The following is a 16,959-nucleotide window of genomic DNA, read 5'->3' as shown; positions in this document are numbered from 1 at the left end:
TTGATGCCCAAGTACAATCACGTTAATGCCGCCAAAAGGAATATGCGTTTTTCAGCTTTCAAAGATCAGTTTGGATAATTATCTCTAGAGAATTTGAGCAAAAACTCAAGAGCGAGTTTTTTAATGAACTTTAGTAAAGGAAGTCAGTCAGAGGTGATTTTTATCGGCCTCTATAATATTAATATTATATATCAGGGGTGTCAAACATACGGGGGCCGCGAGCTGATGTAATCCGGCCCCTGTAGATCAATTCCAGAGTCTGTAGGAAAACTCCTGTGCAGAGTTATGAATAAAAAATAAATTAAAAAAAAACTAGGGCTGGGGAAAAAAATCGATTTGATTTAAAAAATGGAGTTGGAAGGTCAAATTTCTTTGTACATACTGTCTTCTTAGGTTAAGTCTGTTTCAGTTTTGTTTCTTTTAGTAAGACAGATGTTTTAGTTTACCTGCTTGACTAATTTCGATCACTTCCTGTGATCTTCCTCAGAAGCGCCCCCTGGTGGTGGAGGTGCCGTGTCATAGGCAGCTTACATGGGTTTTCCAGTCAGTAGGGAGAGCTTACGCCCCCTACTGACTGGCGCCTTCTCCAGGACGGCCTCCCAGGTGTGGGATAAGGTGTACGCTCCCTCGTCCTGGTTCAGAGATGTCGGTGCACGTTTCCTGATCTCGATGGCTTGAGTTTTTTGTCTTTTTTTGTTGAATTTTTGTCATTTTTTGTTGAATTTTTGTCACATTTTTGTTGAATTTTTGTCACATTTTTTGTTGTTTTTTGTCATTTTTTTGTTGAATTTTTGTCACATTTTTGTTGATTTTTTGTCACATTTTTGTTGAATTTTTGTCACATTTTTGTTGAATTTTTGTCACATTTTTTGTTGTTTTTTGTCATTTTTTTGTTGAATTTCTGTCACATTTTTGTTGAATTTCTGTCACATTTTTGTTGAATTTTTGTCATTTTTTTGTTGAATTTTTGTCACATTTTTGTTGAATTTTTGTCATTTTCTTGTTGAATTGTTGTCACATTTTTGTTGAATTTTGTCATTTTTTCTTGATTTTTTGTAATTTTTTTGTTGAATTTTTGTCGCGTTTGTTGCGTTTACATCCTCGTTTCTTCTCATTTTTTGTGGCCATTTTGGTGCTTTTTTCCCCAAGAAGTTTTTTGATTCGGGTAAAGCCAAACTGGAGAAAATGGGATCCGTTCAGGTGGGAGTTAAGAGGTTAAACGCGTCTCTGACTTTTCAGACCCGACATGGAGGAAAAGGAGGAAGAGGAGGAGGCGGGACCCGCTCCCACACGGTGAGTGGCATCGACCGACGTTTCCCTCTCCCCAGACACTTCCTGGCCTTTTGTGGTTCTCAAAGCAGGCCGTGTCCTGTCGTTTCCTGTGACTGCGTGAACGCTGCTGCAGATTCTGCTTCTCTGTCACTCACACACATTATGTTTGGCTCGTCTGTTATATATGAGGTTGTTATGTGCAGTTTCTACAGCGGGATCGTGGATAGTGGAGTTTACGAACTAAAGCTAACCTTACCTTAGCCCTAACCTTAAGGATAGTGGAGTTTATGAACTAAAGCTAACCTTACCTTAGCCCTAACCTCAAGGATAGTGGAGTTTACGAACTAAAGCTAACCTTACCTTAGCCCTAACCTTAAGGATAGTGGAGTTTACGAACTAAAGCTAACCTTACCTTAGCCCTAAACTTAAGGATAGTGGAGTTTACGAGCTAAAGCTAACCTTACCTTAGCCCTAACCTTAAGGATAGTGGAGTTTACGAACTAAAGCTAACCTTACCTTAGCCCTAACCTCAAGGATAGTGGAGTTTACGAACTAAAGCTAACCTTACCTTAGCCCTAACCTTAAGGATAGTGGAGTTTACGAACTAAAGCTAACCTTACCTTAGCCCTAAACTTAAGGATAGTGGAGTTTATGAACTAAAGCTAACCTTACCTTAGCCCTAACCTCAAGGATAGTGGAGTTTACGAACTAAAGCTAACCTTACCTTAGCCCTAACCTTAAGGATAGTGGAGTTTACGAACTAAAGCTAACCTTACCTTAGCCCTAAACTTAAGGATAGTGGAGTTTACGAACTAAAGCTAACCTTACCTTAGCCCTAACCTCAAGGATAGTGGAGTTTACGAACTAAAGCTAACCTTACCTTAGCCCTAACCTTAAGGATAGTGGAGTTTATGAACTAAAGCTAACCTTACCTTAGCCCTAACCTTAAGGATAGTGGAGTTTACGAACTAAAGCTAACCTTACCTTAGCCCTAAACTTAAGGATAGTGGAGTTTGCGAACTAAAGCTAACCTTACCTTAGCCCTAACCTCAAGGATAGTGGAGTTTACGAACTAAAGCTAACCTTACCTTAGCCCTAACCTTAAGGATAGTGGAGTTTATGAACTAAAGCTAACCTTACCTTAGCCCTAACCTTAAGGATAGTGGAGTTTACGAACTAAAGCTAACCTTACCTTAGCCCTAACCTCAAGGATAGTGGAGTTTACGAACTAAAGCTAACCTTACCTTAGCCCTAACCTTAAGGATAGTGGAGTTTACGAACTAAAGCTAACCTTACCTTAGCCCTAACCTTAAGGATAGTGGAGTTTACGAACTAAAGCTAACCTTACCTTAGCCCTAAACTTAAGGATAGTGGAGTTTACGAGCTAAAGCTAACCTTACCTTAGCCCTAACCTTAAGGATAGTGGAGTTTACGAACTAAAGCTAACCTTACCTTAGCCCTAACCTTAAGGATAGTGGAGTTTACGAGCTAAAGCTAACCTTACCTTAGCCTTAACCTTAAGGATAGTGGAGTTTACGAACTAAAGCTAACCTTACCTTAGCCCTAAACTTAAGGATAGTGGAGTTTATGAACTAAAGCTAACCTTACCTTAGCCCTAAACTTAAGGATAGTGGAGTTCATGAACTAAAGCTAACCTTACCTTAGCCCTAAACTTAAGGATAGTGGAGTTTACAAACTAAAGCTAACCTTACCTTAGCCCTACACTTAAGGATAGTGGAGTTTACGAACTAAAGCTAACCTTACCAGATGAAAAGTTACGAGAGTTGTAGCTATTATTAGCAATTAACATCTGGGCATTTTCTATCTAACACAGCCGTGCATAACAAACAATACATTTTGCGGCGGGGGTAACCTGAAATAAGGGGGGTAACTTGAAATCAGTTTCAGGTTACCCCCCGGTAGTCTGAAACTGATTTCAAAGTACCGGGGGGTAAAGTGAATGGGGGGTGGTTTGAAATCGTTTCACCGGGGCTGTTGTGGTACCAGGTTTCGGTGCACATCCCTATTGAAGACATTTAACCTTCAGTTCTGGCCTTCTGGATATTGACTGGATGCTTCATATTATAAAGAACTTTGGCCCCAATATTGAGCCTTGTGGCACTCCTCGATCAGGCTGTGCATAATCAAAGTCAGTCAATATGAGGAAAAAGGATGAAGTTTAGACGTGGTTTACTTTATTTGAACAAAGAAACTTTTGTAAGGACAGTCCAACTCTTGTCTTGATCCATCTCTGAGAGTTTCTGAATGTTCTGGTTTTCTGTGGCAGCGACGAGGACGAGGACGAGGACGAGGAGACACAGTCCGGTCCGAGCGGGAAAAGGCCTAAACTGGACGACTCTGCACAAAGTGAGACTCACGTGCGGCTCATTTGTAAAACAAACCGTTTGTAACGTCTCCCTGTCAGCAGGTTTTCGGAGCATTCTGGTGCAGAGGTGTCAGAGCGCGTTTCCTCTGAACCTGATCTCCACTGAGCTGTACATCACTGAGGGCCTGGGGTCAGAGGTCAGTGTCCAACATGAGGAGACGCACATGGAGACTCTGTCCCAGAAGACTGTCCCCGACGCTGCGCTCAGCTGCAGAGACATCTTCACACCACAGGGGGCGCCGCAGCAGAGCTCCATCAGAGCCGCGCTGATGGTGGGCGTGGCCGGAGTGGGGAAGACCTTCTCCGTCCTGAAGTTCTGTCTGGACTGGGCCCAGGGCTCGGAGAACCAGGAGCTGCAGCTGGTGGTGCCGCTGTCCTTCAGAGAGATGAACCTGGTCAGAAGGGGGCGCTACAGTCTGACGGAGCTGATCCAAGCGTTCCATCCAGCGCTGCAGCCGCTCTCTCCTCACGCTCTGACCCACAGCAAAGTCCTGATCATCTGCGACGGCCTGGACGAGAGCCGCCTGCCTCTGGACTTCAGCTGTGAGGTCGTCTCTGAGGTCACACAGACGTCAGAGGTCAGTGTGCTGCTGGTGAACCTCATCAGAGGAGACCTGCTTCCTCACGCTCTGATATGGATCACCTCCAGACCTGCAGCGGCCGGTCAGATCCCAGCGCGGTGCGTGCACAGGCTCACGGAGCTCAGGGGCTTCATCACTGACCGACAGAAGGAGATGTTCTTCAGGACCAGGTTCGCAGAGGAAGAGCAGCTTCAAACCGTCCTGTCCCACCTCAGAACCTCCCGCAGCCTCCACACCATGTGCCAGATCCCAGTCTTCAGCAGCATCACCGCCACGGTCCTGGAGCACGTGCTGAGAACCTCTCAGAGCGAACTGCCCCAGACCCTCACAGACCTGTACGCTCACTTCCTGTTGGTGCAGGCGCAGAAGAAGGATGGAGCGAAGAGCAGCGCCTCAGAGCTGACCTCAGCCGACTGTGAGCTGCTCCTGAAGCTCGGCAGACTGGCCTTTGAACAACTGCAGGAAGGAAACCTCACGTTCTACCAAGACGAGCTTCAGCGGGTGGGTCTGAGCGAGGCCGCGGTCGACTCCGGACTCCCTGAGATCTTCAGACGCGAGAGCAGCGTCCTCCACAACAAGTCCGTCTACTGCTTCATCCACCTGAGCGTGCAGGAGTTTCTGGCTGCGGTTCATGTGCTCCACTGTTTCAACACCAAGAACAACAAGGACCTGAAGAGGTTTGTGAAAGACCTGGGCCTGAACTCCACCATCGACATGTTCCTCAGAAAGGCTTTACACACGGCTCTGAAAAGTCCCAATGGTCACCTGGACCTGTTTGTGCGCTTCCTTCACGGCCTCACGCTGGAGTCCAACCAGAGGCTCCTGGGAGCTCTGCTGGGGCCACCACAGACCGACTCCGACACCCAACAGACCCTCATCAAGAACCTGAAGGACATGAAGACCAAGGCCTCTCCCGACAGAAGCATCAACATCTTCCACTGCCTGACGGAGCTCCACGACCGCTCGGTCCATCAGCAGGTCCAGAAGTTCCTGAAGCCTGGGAGCAGGTCGGAGAGACTGTCCCCGACGCTGTGCTCGGCTCTGGCCCACACGCTGCTGACGTCAGAGCAGGTCTGTGTTTGTTTCACCAACTCTCAAAGCATTTTGTTCTGACTTACGATAAACTACTGCGATGTTTATTTCACCAAATAAAAGAGAAATATGATCTATATGCAGACATTATTGACACTTAATACTTTACTAATACTACATCATAGCCTTTAGCCAATGGGGCAAATTCAAAATTCAATTCTCTGGGTCGGAATCCATCCATAAGACAATGATGCTTTAATTACCATAACCTTTTATAATCGTGGAAATCATTAATGATTGACGAAAAATTGATGAAAAATTGTCAAAAAAATGACAAAAATTAGACAAAAAAATAACAAAAAAGAATACAAAAATGTGACAAAAATTTGAAAAAAATTTGACTTTTTTTTTTAATATGACAAAAAAACAACAACACAAAAATGTGATAAAAATGTGATTTAAAAAATTGACGAAAAAATGAAAAAAAAGACAAAAAATGAAGAAAAAAAATGACAAAAATGTGACAAAAAATGGACAAAAAAATGACCAAAAATGTGACAAAAATGTGATAAAAAAAATTGACGAAAAAATGACTAAAAAAGACAAAAATGTGACAAAAAACCAGACCCAGGACACGGCGGTGGGACTATGTCTCCGAGCTGGCCTGGTGTCGCCTCGGGGTCCCCCCAGAACAGCTGGAGGAGGTGTGTGTGGACCGGGAAGTCTGGGCATCTCTGCTGAGACTGCTGCCCCCGCAACCCGGCCCCGGATAAAGCAGAAGAAAATGGATGGATGGATGGATGTGACAAAAAAATGACAAAAAATGACAAAAATGTGACAAAAAAATGACAAAAAATGACAAAAAATTTGACAAAAAATTGACGAAAAAATGACAAAAAAATGACAAAAATGAGTTGAATACCCAACAAAAAAATGATGGAAAAAAAATCTGATGACGTGAGGAAAAAGTTCCTCTCGGTTCAGGCGGGAGTTAAGAGGTTAATAGAAAATGAGACACAGACGTCACTATGGTAAGAAAGAGCAAACGTGGCTCGTTCTCTGCAGGTTCATAGTGAGCTGGACACAGACATGAGTTCACCTGCTCAGACAGGAGGAGTTCTGATGATGCTCCTCTCGTCCCTCAGTGTAAACTCCCGCCTGTCCCACGGCAGGAGGGCGACAGCCATGTGTTTTCCTCCACTGCGCCATAATTCAGCAGACCCAAAAAGAAATATTACAAAAAGCAGTTTTATTACATAAAAAAGTGACAAGTTGTTTTTTGCAAAATGTGTTTCTGCCAGGTTCTGGAGAAGCTGGAGCTGAAGTCGTACAGCTCCCCAGCTGAAGGACGGCTGAGACTGGTCCCCGCTGTGAGGAACTGCTCACAGGCTCTGTAAGGACAAAGCTTCTGTTCATTTAAAGGGATATTTCATTTCATTTCCTCGTTATCCAGAGTGTTGCTGATTTCTGGAGATATTTTTTTTTGTAATTCATGCAGTTCTTATGTTTGAAGAGTTTCGTGGCGCTAGGCTAATGCAAGGCTAGTACATGTCTATGGTATCAGCTAGCCTGCATTAAAAACAGTGTGACCCGCTCCACAGAGCACCTGAGGAAAATCACTTATAACACCAGACTAACCATATAAATGTCTGTGTCCATAGAATCATGTCTGGAATATGACTGACCTGCATCACATGAATGATCGAATTTTGAGGGACTATTTTCTTGCAGATCACTCCGCCGCCACGTAGCTTATACAACCAGGAAGCTGATGCTGCTCAAATATAAGTTATTTTAACCCCTTAACTCCCGCCTGAACCGAGCACATTTTCTCTAGTTCGGCTTTACCCCAATCCAAAAGCTTCTGGAAAAAAGGTGAGAAAATAGCGACAGAACTGAGACGAAAACAATGATGAAGATGTGACAAAAAACGGACAATAAATTGACAAAAAATAAATTAAAAAAGGACGAAAAATGTACAAAAGAATTACAAAAAAATGATCAAAAAATTATGAAAAAATGATGAACATGTGACAAAATTTACCATTAGACAAAAAATTACCAAAAAGTTACAAAAATTAGTTGAAAACACCCCCAAAAAATGATGGGAAAAAATTCTGATGACATGAGGAAGAAGATCCATTTAGATGACTTTTGTAGATCTTAGCTTTTAAATGAGGCGTAACACTGGCCTACAGGATTTGGGTTAAGCTGAACTGGAGGAAATGCTCTCGGTTCAGGCGGGAGGTAAGACGTTAAATGCAAAATGGTTAAAATTATTCTACGGACACAGACATTTATATGGTTAGTCTGGTGTTATAAGTGATTTGCCTCAGGTGCTCTGTGGAGCGGGTCACACTGTTTCTAATGCAGGCTAGCTGATAACATAGAAATGCACTAGCCTTGCACTAGCCTAGCGCCACAAAACTCTTCAAACATAAGAACTGCATGAATTACAAAAAAAATATCTCCAGAAATCAGCAACACTCTGGATCACTAGGAAATGAGGCCCTGTGTCAAACATCCTGAAATATCCCTTTAAGGCATTGTAGTTCTTTTATTTTTATATTTGTACAGATTTTGCGACAGTAAACTCTCAAAGATTCATCTGGAAATCGTGGCGTTGGCTCTGAGCTCCAGCCCCTCCCACCTCCGAGTCCTGGACCTCAGTAAAAACCCGGTGGTGAACGCTGAGATGCAGGTGCTGTGTGGAGGTCTGAAGAGCCCGAGCTGTCGCCTCGAGACGCTCAGGTCAGCCCACACTCTGATATACGTCACACGGAGTTCAACCCCTTAACTCCCACCTGAACCGAGCACATTTTCTCCAGTTTGGCTTTACCCCAATCCAAAAGCTTCTGGAAAAAAGGTGAGAAAATAGCGACAGAACTGAGACGAAAACAATGATGGAAATGTGACAAAAAAGTGAGAAAACTTTGACCAAAAAGTGACAAAAAATTTGAAAATAATGTGTCCAAAAAATGACAAAAAAAGCCAAAACAATTGACAAAAATGTGAAAAAAATGACAAAAAATAGACAAAAATAGACAAAAAAAAACGACTTAAAAAAAGACAAAAAATGTGACAAAAAATTGACAAAAAAAGCAGAATAAATGTGACAAAAATGGGCAAAATGGACAAAAAATGACAAAAATTGACAAAAAAGCCAAATCAATTGACAAAAATTGACAAAAAAAGGACAAAAAAGCAACAAAAAATTGACACAAATGTGACAAAAAATTGACAAAAATGTGACAAAAAAGCCAAATAAATGTGACAATCAATTGACAAAAATGTGAAAAAAATAATGACAAAAAGCACAAAAAAAATTACAAAAATTTGACAAAAAAAGCCCCAAAAAGCCAAATAAATGTGACAAAAAATGGACAAAAAATGACAAAAAAGATGGAAAAAAATCTGATGATGTGAAAAAAAATGACAAAAAATGACAATGTGACAAAAATGTGACAAAAATCAGCCAAAAAAAGCCAAAAAAAAAAGACAAAAAAATGACTAAAAATGACAAATATGACAAAAAAAATGACAAAAAAATGACAAAAAACTTACAAAAATGAGTTGAATACCCCCCCCCCCCCCCCTTAACTCAGGCGGGAGTTAAGAGGTTAAAACACCAGCCCACACTCTGATATACGTCACACGGACTCAAAACGACAGCTCATTTTTCCCATGTTCTTTTTATTGTTTCAGATTGGAAAAATGCGGTTTATCCGAGTCCGGCTGCTCGTCTCTGGCCTCCGCGCTGAAGTCCAACCCCTCGTACCTGAGAGTCCTGGACGTACGGGACAACTGTGAGCTGAAGGACTCGGGCGTGGAGCGTCTGGGCCTGTTTCTGCAGAGCCCGGACTGTCGCCTGGAGAAGCTCATGTCAGTTCACAAAATACTAAGTTCAGATCTGTTTGTGTGTGACCTGTCAGCTGCGAGACCCTCGTGATCCAGTCGAGGTCATTCTACTCTGTTTGTAGTTTAAGGCACTGCGATTTGACCGAGTCCAGCTGCTCGTCTCTGGCCTCAGCTCTGAAGTCCAACCCCTCGTATCTCAAAGAGCTGGACCTTCAGGGGAACAGGGACCTGAGGGACGCAGGAGTGGAGCGTCTGTGCGTGTTTCTGCAGGATCCTGACTGTCGGCTGGAGGTCCTCAGGTCAGTGCACCGTCGGGCCGTCAAATAGACTTTAGCCCAGGGGTCGGCAACATCAGGCCCGGGGGCCAAATCCGGCCCTCCGGCATAGAACCTTTGGCCCTCAAGATGATTTTGAGAAATATTATTATACAAAACAGAAGTACTTTAATCGTTTTAGAGTTTAATCTTAACCTCTTACCACCCGCCTAAACCGAATGCATTCTGTCCTCTTTGGCTATAGGCCTGTGTAACACCTCATTTGAAAGCTAAGACCCACAAAACTGATCTTTTTCCTCGCGTTGTTGCTGTGTTGGGTCACCTTTTGTATGTTTTTTTTCTTTCTTTTTTTTTTTCTTCTTTGTGACATTTTTGTTGAATTTTTGTTGAATTTCTGTCACGTTTTTGTTGAATTTTTGTCACTTTTTGGTTGAATTTTTGGTTGAATTTGTGTCATTTTTTTGTCACATTTTTGTTGAATTTTTGTCACGTTTGTCGCGTTTACATCCTTGTTTTCTTCTCATTTTTTGTGGCTGTTTTGGTGCTTTTTTCCCCAAGAAGCTTTTTGATTAGGGTAAAGCCAAACTGTAGAAAATGGGATCCGTGCAGGTGGGAGTTAACAGGTTAAATGAGGCGTTACACCCATAGGCTGTGAGCTCCAGTTGAGAAGCTTTTAGATTTAGGTAAAGCTGAACTGGAGAAGGGTCTCCCAGGCCAAACTGGTCCTATAAGTGATGGGTCAGACAAAGAGCGGTTCAGAAGCCCCTTATGAGAGACCAACAGTCCCGTCTGTGGACCCACCACCTGCAGGAGGCGCTATAGGGGCTGGTGCAATGTGATTTACGACCCGGCAACGGACAAGTGGAAGAAAATGGATGGATGGATGTTGTTGTTGTTGGGTTTTCATCTCTTTTTTTTTGTCATTTATTTGATGCTTTTCCGGCACATTTTTGTTCCGTTTTCATCCTTGTTTCGTCGCTATTTTGATGCTTTTCTATGAAGCTCTTAGATTTGGATAAAGCTTGGTTAAATCGGAGGGTAAGAGGTTAAAGAGGGGGTATTCTGCTTTTGTCAGTCCCATAGCACCAGTCTATATCACACTACAATGATGACAAACCTTCTGTTGGTCTGTAAATGCAGTAAATTAGAATAACTGCCTTGTATGAAATGTCTCTTTCAAAATGGCTGTAGTGAATGTCTTGAAATAGGCCTCTGTCTCTTTAAGAACCTCTGAGCCTTTAGACACGCCCCCTCCACACGCTGTCTGTGGCATCAGTGGGGAGGGGGTTCTGCTGAGGAGCAGTGGTTGGTTACTCGGCTGGTGACAAAAGCTCGGAGGCGTGTCCAGGAGGTGGGGGCGTTCCTAGGAGGACTCAGGCAAACCTATCCCTAAAATGGCCGCCATCAGAGTTTTTACAGATTACTCAGAAATACGTGAATGTGCCAAAGCAACACTTCAGGCATGTTTTTAATGAGGGAATGACAGAATAACATGATGTAAAGCTTGAAAAAGTCGATTTTGCATAATACCCCCCCTTTAAGGAGAACATTGAGAGGCCAGACCAGCGGCCTGAGAGCCAGTGGCCCTTCTGGGCTCTTCCAGAATGGACATGTGGCCAGTCCGCCCCTGGTTCTCATAGGACTGTTTTATTAGTGTCACTCTGCTCTTAGACACTGCTTAACTCCGCCCCTTTCAGTGCGTCTCCAGAAGAAGTTGTACTTTTGAGAGCAGACAAGGGATATTTAAAACACAAATGTTTCTTTATATTCTTGCAGCTATATTATGAATCTAATATAAATGTAGATGAGCTGGACTCTGAGCAGTTTTCTTCACATGAAAGATCAGGAGACCATTTTTAATTGATTTCCATAAAACCAAACTGATATTTAAAAAAAATCAAATCACTCATCCCTAAATGTCATATATTATTATTTCTTTTTCAGTAAAATCATGTAAGTGCAATGTTGCTCTTGCTTGAGCTAAGATCTAGCTACACTGTTAACCTCTGCTGACTGCACTCTGAGCTAAAGTAATAGGTACGTTTGTGCTTTATTTACTTTGATCATGCGTAGGACTGTCCTGGATTCTATTCCCAACAGAGGTCAAAGTTCGGAGGGCTATTGTGGGGCAAAGGACATGATAAACGTGAACAGGACTGCACTGTGATGAAGCTAAAGAACTTCCCTGAGCCTGTTCTGGAAAAGGGATTTTGTGGCTCTTTTTTCCAGGGCTTTCGATCGTGATTGACGTCTGACTTTGTAATGATTTTCTCATTGCCTTTGTATTTGTTTACGTACAGGGCAAACCTTTTATCTTTTCAACAGTTTGCCCTGTTCTGTGTGTTTGCACTTTGGTCAACAGTGTTGTTTTTAAAGGAATAGGCCACCGTTTTTCCATACTGAGATATGTTCTTACCTGAGCTTTGACGAGTTCTTTAGGACCTGTCTGATCTTCCCCCGTGCCTTCAGTCACGTAAACACAGCGCAGACGGCGTTAGCATTTAGCCTCTCCCTCTCTCCTCTATAGCTCCAAAACAGGTCAAGATAGAAGCTACCAAGCTCTTCCACGTTTTCCCTATTTAAATATGGTTACGTGAAGTGTTCCACTACAAAGTATAATTACACACAATTAAACAATGTGGATTTTCTAAGCGTATAAAAGGGGGGACTATATTGTAAGTAAGGGATAATGTATAGAACGCTGGTCATTATCGGTAAAATAAGTACCGACAGGGCGAACCGGACCCCGACGCGAAGCGGAGGGGTCTTGTTTCGCCCTTACTAATCTTCATTTTACTGCGCGGATGCCAAACTACTCCTGGTATTATTACGCCTTACAATATAGTGGGGGAAGATCAGACAGGTCCTAAAGAACTCGTCAAAGCTAAGGTAAGAACATATCTCAGTGTGTAAAAACGGTGGCCTATTCCTTTAAAGTCCAATCTGAATGAAGTTGGATTGTTCCCATTGTCCTGTGTCCAGTCTGTACTACTGTGGCCTGACCGAGTCCGGCTGCTCGTCTCTGGCCTCCGCTCTGAAGTCCAACCCCTCACACCTGCGAGAGCTGGACATCGGAGCGAACCCCCTTGTGAAGGACGCGGGCGTGGAGCATCTGTGTGGTTTTTTGGAGAGGCCGGACTGTCGCCTGGAGGTCTTCAGGTCAGTGACGGTCGATATCTGGGACAGGCAGCAGTCAAGTCCAGGGGCGGCTGTGGCTCCGATAGAGTTGAGTCACCGGTTTCTCTATTTCAGACTGGGACACTGCGGGTTCTCGGGGCGGGGCTGCTCGGCGATGGCCTCTGCGCTGAAGTCCAACCCGTCACACCTGAAGTACCTGGACCTCTGGGCCAGCGCCCTGACCAGCGGTGACGTCCAGGAGCTGCATGAGCTGGAGCGGAGTCCGGACTGTCGCCTGGAGCACGTGTCGTGAGTGAAGACCATCCCTCACATTTAATTCTTTTGGCTTTATTTTAGAACGAGGCAGAAGCTGAAGTGGAGGAGCCTACACGATACTCAAGAGTTACTTTGAAATTAACCTCTTAACTCCCGCCTGAACCGAGAGCATTTTCTCCAGTTCAGCTTTACCCAAATCCTGTAGGCCAGTGTCACGCCTCATTTGAAAGCTAAGATCTACAAAACTCATCTAAATGGATCTATTTCTTTTTTTTGTCTTTTTTGTCACATTTTTTGTCACATTTATTATTTTTTTTGTCAATTTTTTTTGGTCAATCTTTTGTGTCAATTTTTTTTTTCACATTTTTTGTCAATTTTGTTTCTTTTTTTGTGTGTCTTTTTTGTCATTTTTTGTCAATTTTTTTGGTCATTTTTTGTGTTTTTTGGTCATTTTTTTGTGTCTTTTTTGTCACATTTTTGGTCATTTTTTTGTCTTTTTGTCACATTTTTTGTCCTATTTTTGTCTTTTTTGTCACATTTTTTTTTTGTATTTTGTATATTTTTTTGGTAATTTTTGGTCTTTTGTCACATTTTTTGTCAATTTTTTTTTTTTTTTTTTCGTTTTTTGTCATTTTTTTGGCTTCTGTTGTCGTTTTTTGTCATTTTTTTGGCTTCTGTTGTCATTTTTTGTCATTTTTTTTTGTCCTTTTTTGTCTTTTATGTCAAGTTTTTGTCTTTTTTGTCACATTTTTTGTCATTGTTTCCCGTCACTTTTTCATCAATATTTTCTCACTTTTTTGTCACATTTCCATCATTGTTTTCGTCTCAGTTCTGTCTCTATTTTCACACCTTTTTTCCAGAAGCTTTTGGATTGGGGTAAAGCCAAACTGGAGAAAACGTGCTCGGTTCAGGTGGGAGTTAAGGGGTTAATTAGACCAAAAATCTAAACAACTCATGTTTTCCACACAGTATCACTTTGACATAAGTTCTGTTTGGTAAATGCCCCTGAAGTCTAAACCAGCGCAGTCTCTCTCTGGCCTTGCTTCACTCTCTCCCTGTGTCTTGGATCAGGATTCACGTTTGAGTAAAGTCCCAGTGGAGACGTCGGGCCCCGAGGACGCGGTGACCTGGAGGAAACATCTGGATCCAGAGACATGGTGAAGATATGATACGTCATTCTTCTGCTGAGCTTTGTAAAGCAGATCTGAACTGTCTTGTGCCTTGGAAACTTTGACCAACACAACAAGTGAGAAAACTCTTAACTTGCAAATCAGAAAACCAGTAAATGATTAAGAAGATGTTGTGGATATTCCCAACACGTCTGTTACCAGCGTCTTCACCACTAAATAAAAGCACGTTTCCCAGCCCAGAAGTCCAGAGCTCAGACTTTTCATTCTTTCTTTCTTCTTGTTGTAAATTAGATGATTGATTCCCTTGTTTTGGTTTTGGGAAAGTCACTGCCTGAACGCAGCTCCTCACACTTAGTATCTTAATACGTATTCAAAATATGTGTATTCAACGCTGTTCTAAGTTTGATAATTACTGTTCAGTAAAGTAATACTCCTCCTCCTCCTGAGTGTTTCTGTTTCTTATTTGATTTGTGTAATGTGTGTGATTTGTAATATTTGTTGTGCTTTGGCAAAAGGTACATATGCAAATTTATACCCATGGAAATGAGAAAAGCTGTATGTTTTCTTTGTCTTCTTCAAAGCAATTTTGTATTTTTTTTAAAGATCAGTTTAGTTTTCAATTGAGGCGACTCCAGTCCTGAAGCTTTAAGATTTGGGTAAAGCTGAACTGGAGAAAATGCACTCAGTTAAAGGAACAGGCCAGTGTTTTTACATACTGAGATATGTTCTTACCTGAGCTTTGACGAGTTCTTTAGGACCTGTCTGATCTTCAGTCACGTAAACACAGCGCAGACGGCGTTAGCATTTAGCCTCTCCCTCTCTCCTCTATAGCTCCAAAACAGGTCAAGATAGAAGCTACCAAGCTCTTCCACGTTTTCCCTATTTAAATATGGTTACGTGAAGTGTTACACTACAAAGTATAATTACACAAAATTAAACAATGTGGATTTTCTAAGCGGATAAAAGGGGGGACTATATTGTAAGGCGTAATAATACCAGGAGGAGTTTGGCATCCGCGCAGTAAAGTGAAGTGAAACTGCACGGATTTCGAGCTACTCCTGGTATTATTACGCCGATTACGAGCCGATATCTGTGTTTTTGTGGAGCACCTCAGTCTGGACGTGAAAGAGAAGAAACTAGACTCTTGTGCTTTACATTTATTTTCTTATCAGGGCAGATTCGCCGAGTGGCCAAAGTTTTGTGCGGCCCCAGGTTCAGCCCCCAGTGTCTCTGTCATGTAGTGCATGACACTTACATGACAGAGGTGGGAGACTCGAGTCACATGACTTGACTCGAGTCGCAATTTTTGGGACTTGAGACTTACTTACTTACTTACTTACTCACTTTTTTGTTGGATTTTTGTCACTTTTTCTGCTTGATTTTTGCCATTTTTTGCTGAATTTGTCACTTTTTTGTTGGATTTTTGTCACTTTTTCTGCTTGATTTTTGCCATTTTTTGCTGAATTTGTCACTTTTTTGCTGGATTTTTGTAATTTTTCTGCTGGATTTTAGTCATTTTTGCTGTTTTTTTGTCTTTTTTTGCTGCTTTTTTGTCTTTTTTTGCTGGATTTTTGTCTTTTTTTTGCTGGATTTTTGTCACTTTTTTGCTGGATTTTTGTCATTTTTTGCTGTTTTTTTGTCACTTTTTTGCTGGATTTTTGTCACTTTTTTGCTGGATTTTTGTAATTTTTTTGCTGGATTTTTGTAATTTTTTTTGCTGGATTTTTGTAATTTTTTTGCTGGATTTTTTCATTTTTTGCTGGATTTTTGTCATTTTTTGCTGGATTTTTGTCATTTTTTTGTGGATTTTTGTAATTTTTTGCTGGATTTTTGTAATTTTTTTGCTGGATTTTTGTCTTTTTTGCTGGATTTTTGTCACTTTTTTGCTGGATTTTTGTCTTTTTTTGCTGGATTTTTGTCTTTTTTTTGCTGTTTTTTTGTCACTTTTTTGCTGGATTTTTGTCATTTTTTGCTGTTTTTTTGTCTTTTTTTGCTGGATTTTTGTCATTTTTTTGCTGGATTTTTGTCACTTTTTTGCTGGATTTTTGTCATTTTTTTAGCTGTTTTTTTGTCATTTTTTTGCTGGATTTTTGTCTTTTTTTGACTTGACCAAAGCTCCAAAAAGACTTGACTTGGGACTTGCTGTTTATGACTCGAGACTTAACTTGGACTTGAAGCCAATGACTCTCAATGACTCTCAATGACTCGCTGTGACTTCATAGTTATTATTTATCTGAGTGAAACTGTCGAAAGATCAGGTTTCATTTCGTAAAAGCTGCATCTTTGTTTACATTATGGTGATTATCCACATGTGTGTTCGGTTTCCCCACGGAGCGTCTGATCAATACAGCGCGAAAAGACAAGAGGAAATACCACGTGTTTCTTTAGATGCATTAAAAGTTTCCTAAAGACAGTGAAGAGGAGGAGATTTACGGACAGGAAAACGTTTGAAACAAAGGGCTGGACCTACAGCGCAGACGGAGCCTCCAGAACCACCATGTCAGAGCTGATTAATCAACAGGAATCTTGGGGCTTTTCCATGTTTTAATTCGTTCACACAAAGTTTACAGCATTTAGTGTTTATTTTATGCATCCGCACAGCCCAGTGACAGCGGGACTGAAGGCTACGCGGGATCTACTTTGAGCAGGGGCGAATCCGAGTATACAGGGGCTGGGGCATTACAGGGGAACCACTGACAGAAAAACTGCCAGAACAAAAATAAAAAAAATATTGTTTGATATTTATATTTCACACTACAAGGAAAAGCAGCTCATGTTTAAAAGACTCTGTTTCATTTTTCTTTTTTCCCGGTAATTTTGTACACAGACTGGAGCATTTAAAATATAGAGTTTGAATTTTTTGGCAATTAAATATTAATTAGACTTTAAATCCATGAGATTTTAAAAAGTTTGATTTTAGCCTAAATGTTCAAAATCGCTATATCTTGAGAAAGCACTTGTTATTTTCAAGACTAAACACATGAAAAGTCGACACGCTGGCGTTTGTGACTTGAGGGGACTTGACTTGACCC

At 41.8% G+C, this 16,959-nt stretch overlaps 1 protein-coding gene across 1 annotated transcript; it reads left to right on the top strand.

Annotated features, from left to right (window-relative positions):
* Positions 1–3,264: 3,264 nt before the first annotated feature.
* On the top strand, positions 3,265–12,834 carry LOC306969164 (NACHT, LRR and PYD domains-containing protein 12-like; the record flags this gene model as incomplete). Its single annotated transcript, XM_079564764.1, has 8 exons — positions 3,265–3,425; positions 3,567–5,310; positions 6,573–6,664; positions 7,849–8,022; positions 8,977–9,153; positions 9,252–9,428; positions 12,387–12,563; positions 12,657–12,834. The coding sequence occupies exons 2-8, from the start codon at positions 3,823–3,825 to the stop codon at positions 12,832–12,834; spliced, it is 2,463 nt and encodes an 820-aa protein (XP_079420890.1). The 5' UTR covers positions 3,265–3,425; positions 3,567–3,822.
* Between the last annotated feature and the right edge of the window lie 4,125 nt (positions 12,835–16,959).

Source organism: Gobius niger (assembly GCF_951799975.1).
Source record: "Gobius niger genome assembly, chromosome: 10".
Classification (NCBI taxonomy): domain Eukaryota; kingdom Metazoa; phylum Chordata; class Actinopteri; order Gobiiformes; family Gobiidae; genus Gobius; species Gobius niger.
This window is presented reverse-complemented; position numbering and strand designations above follow the sequence as displayed.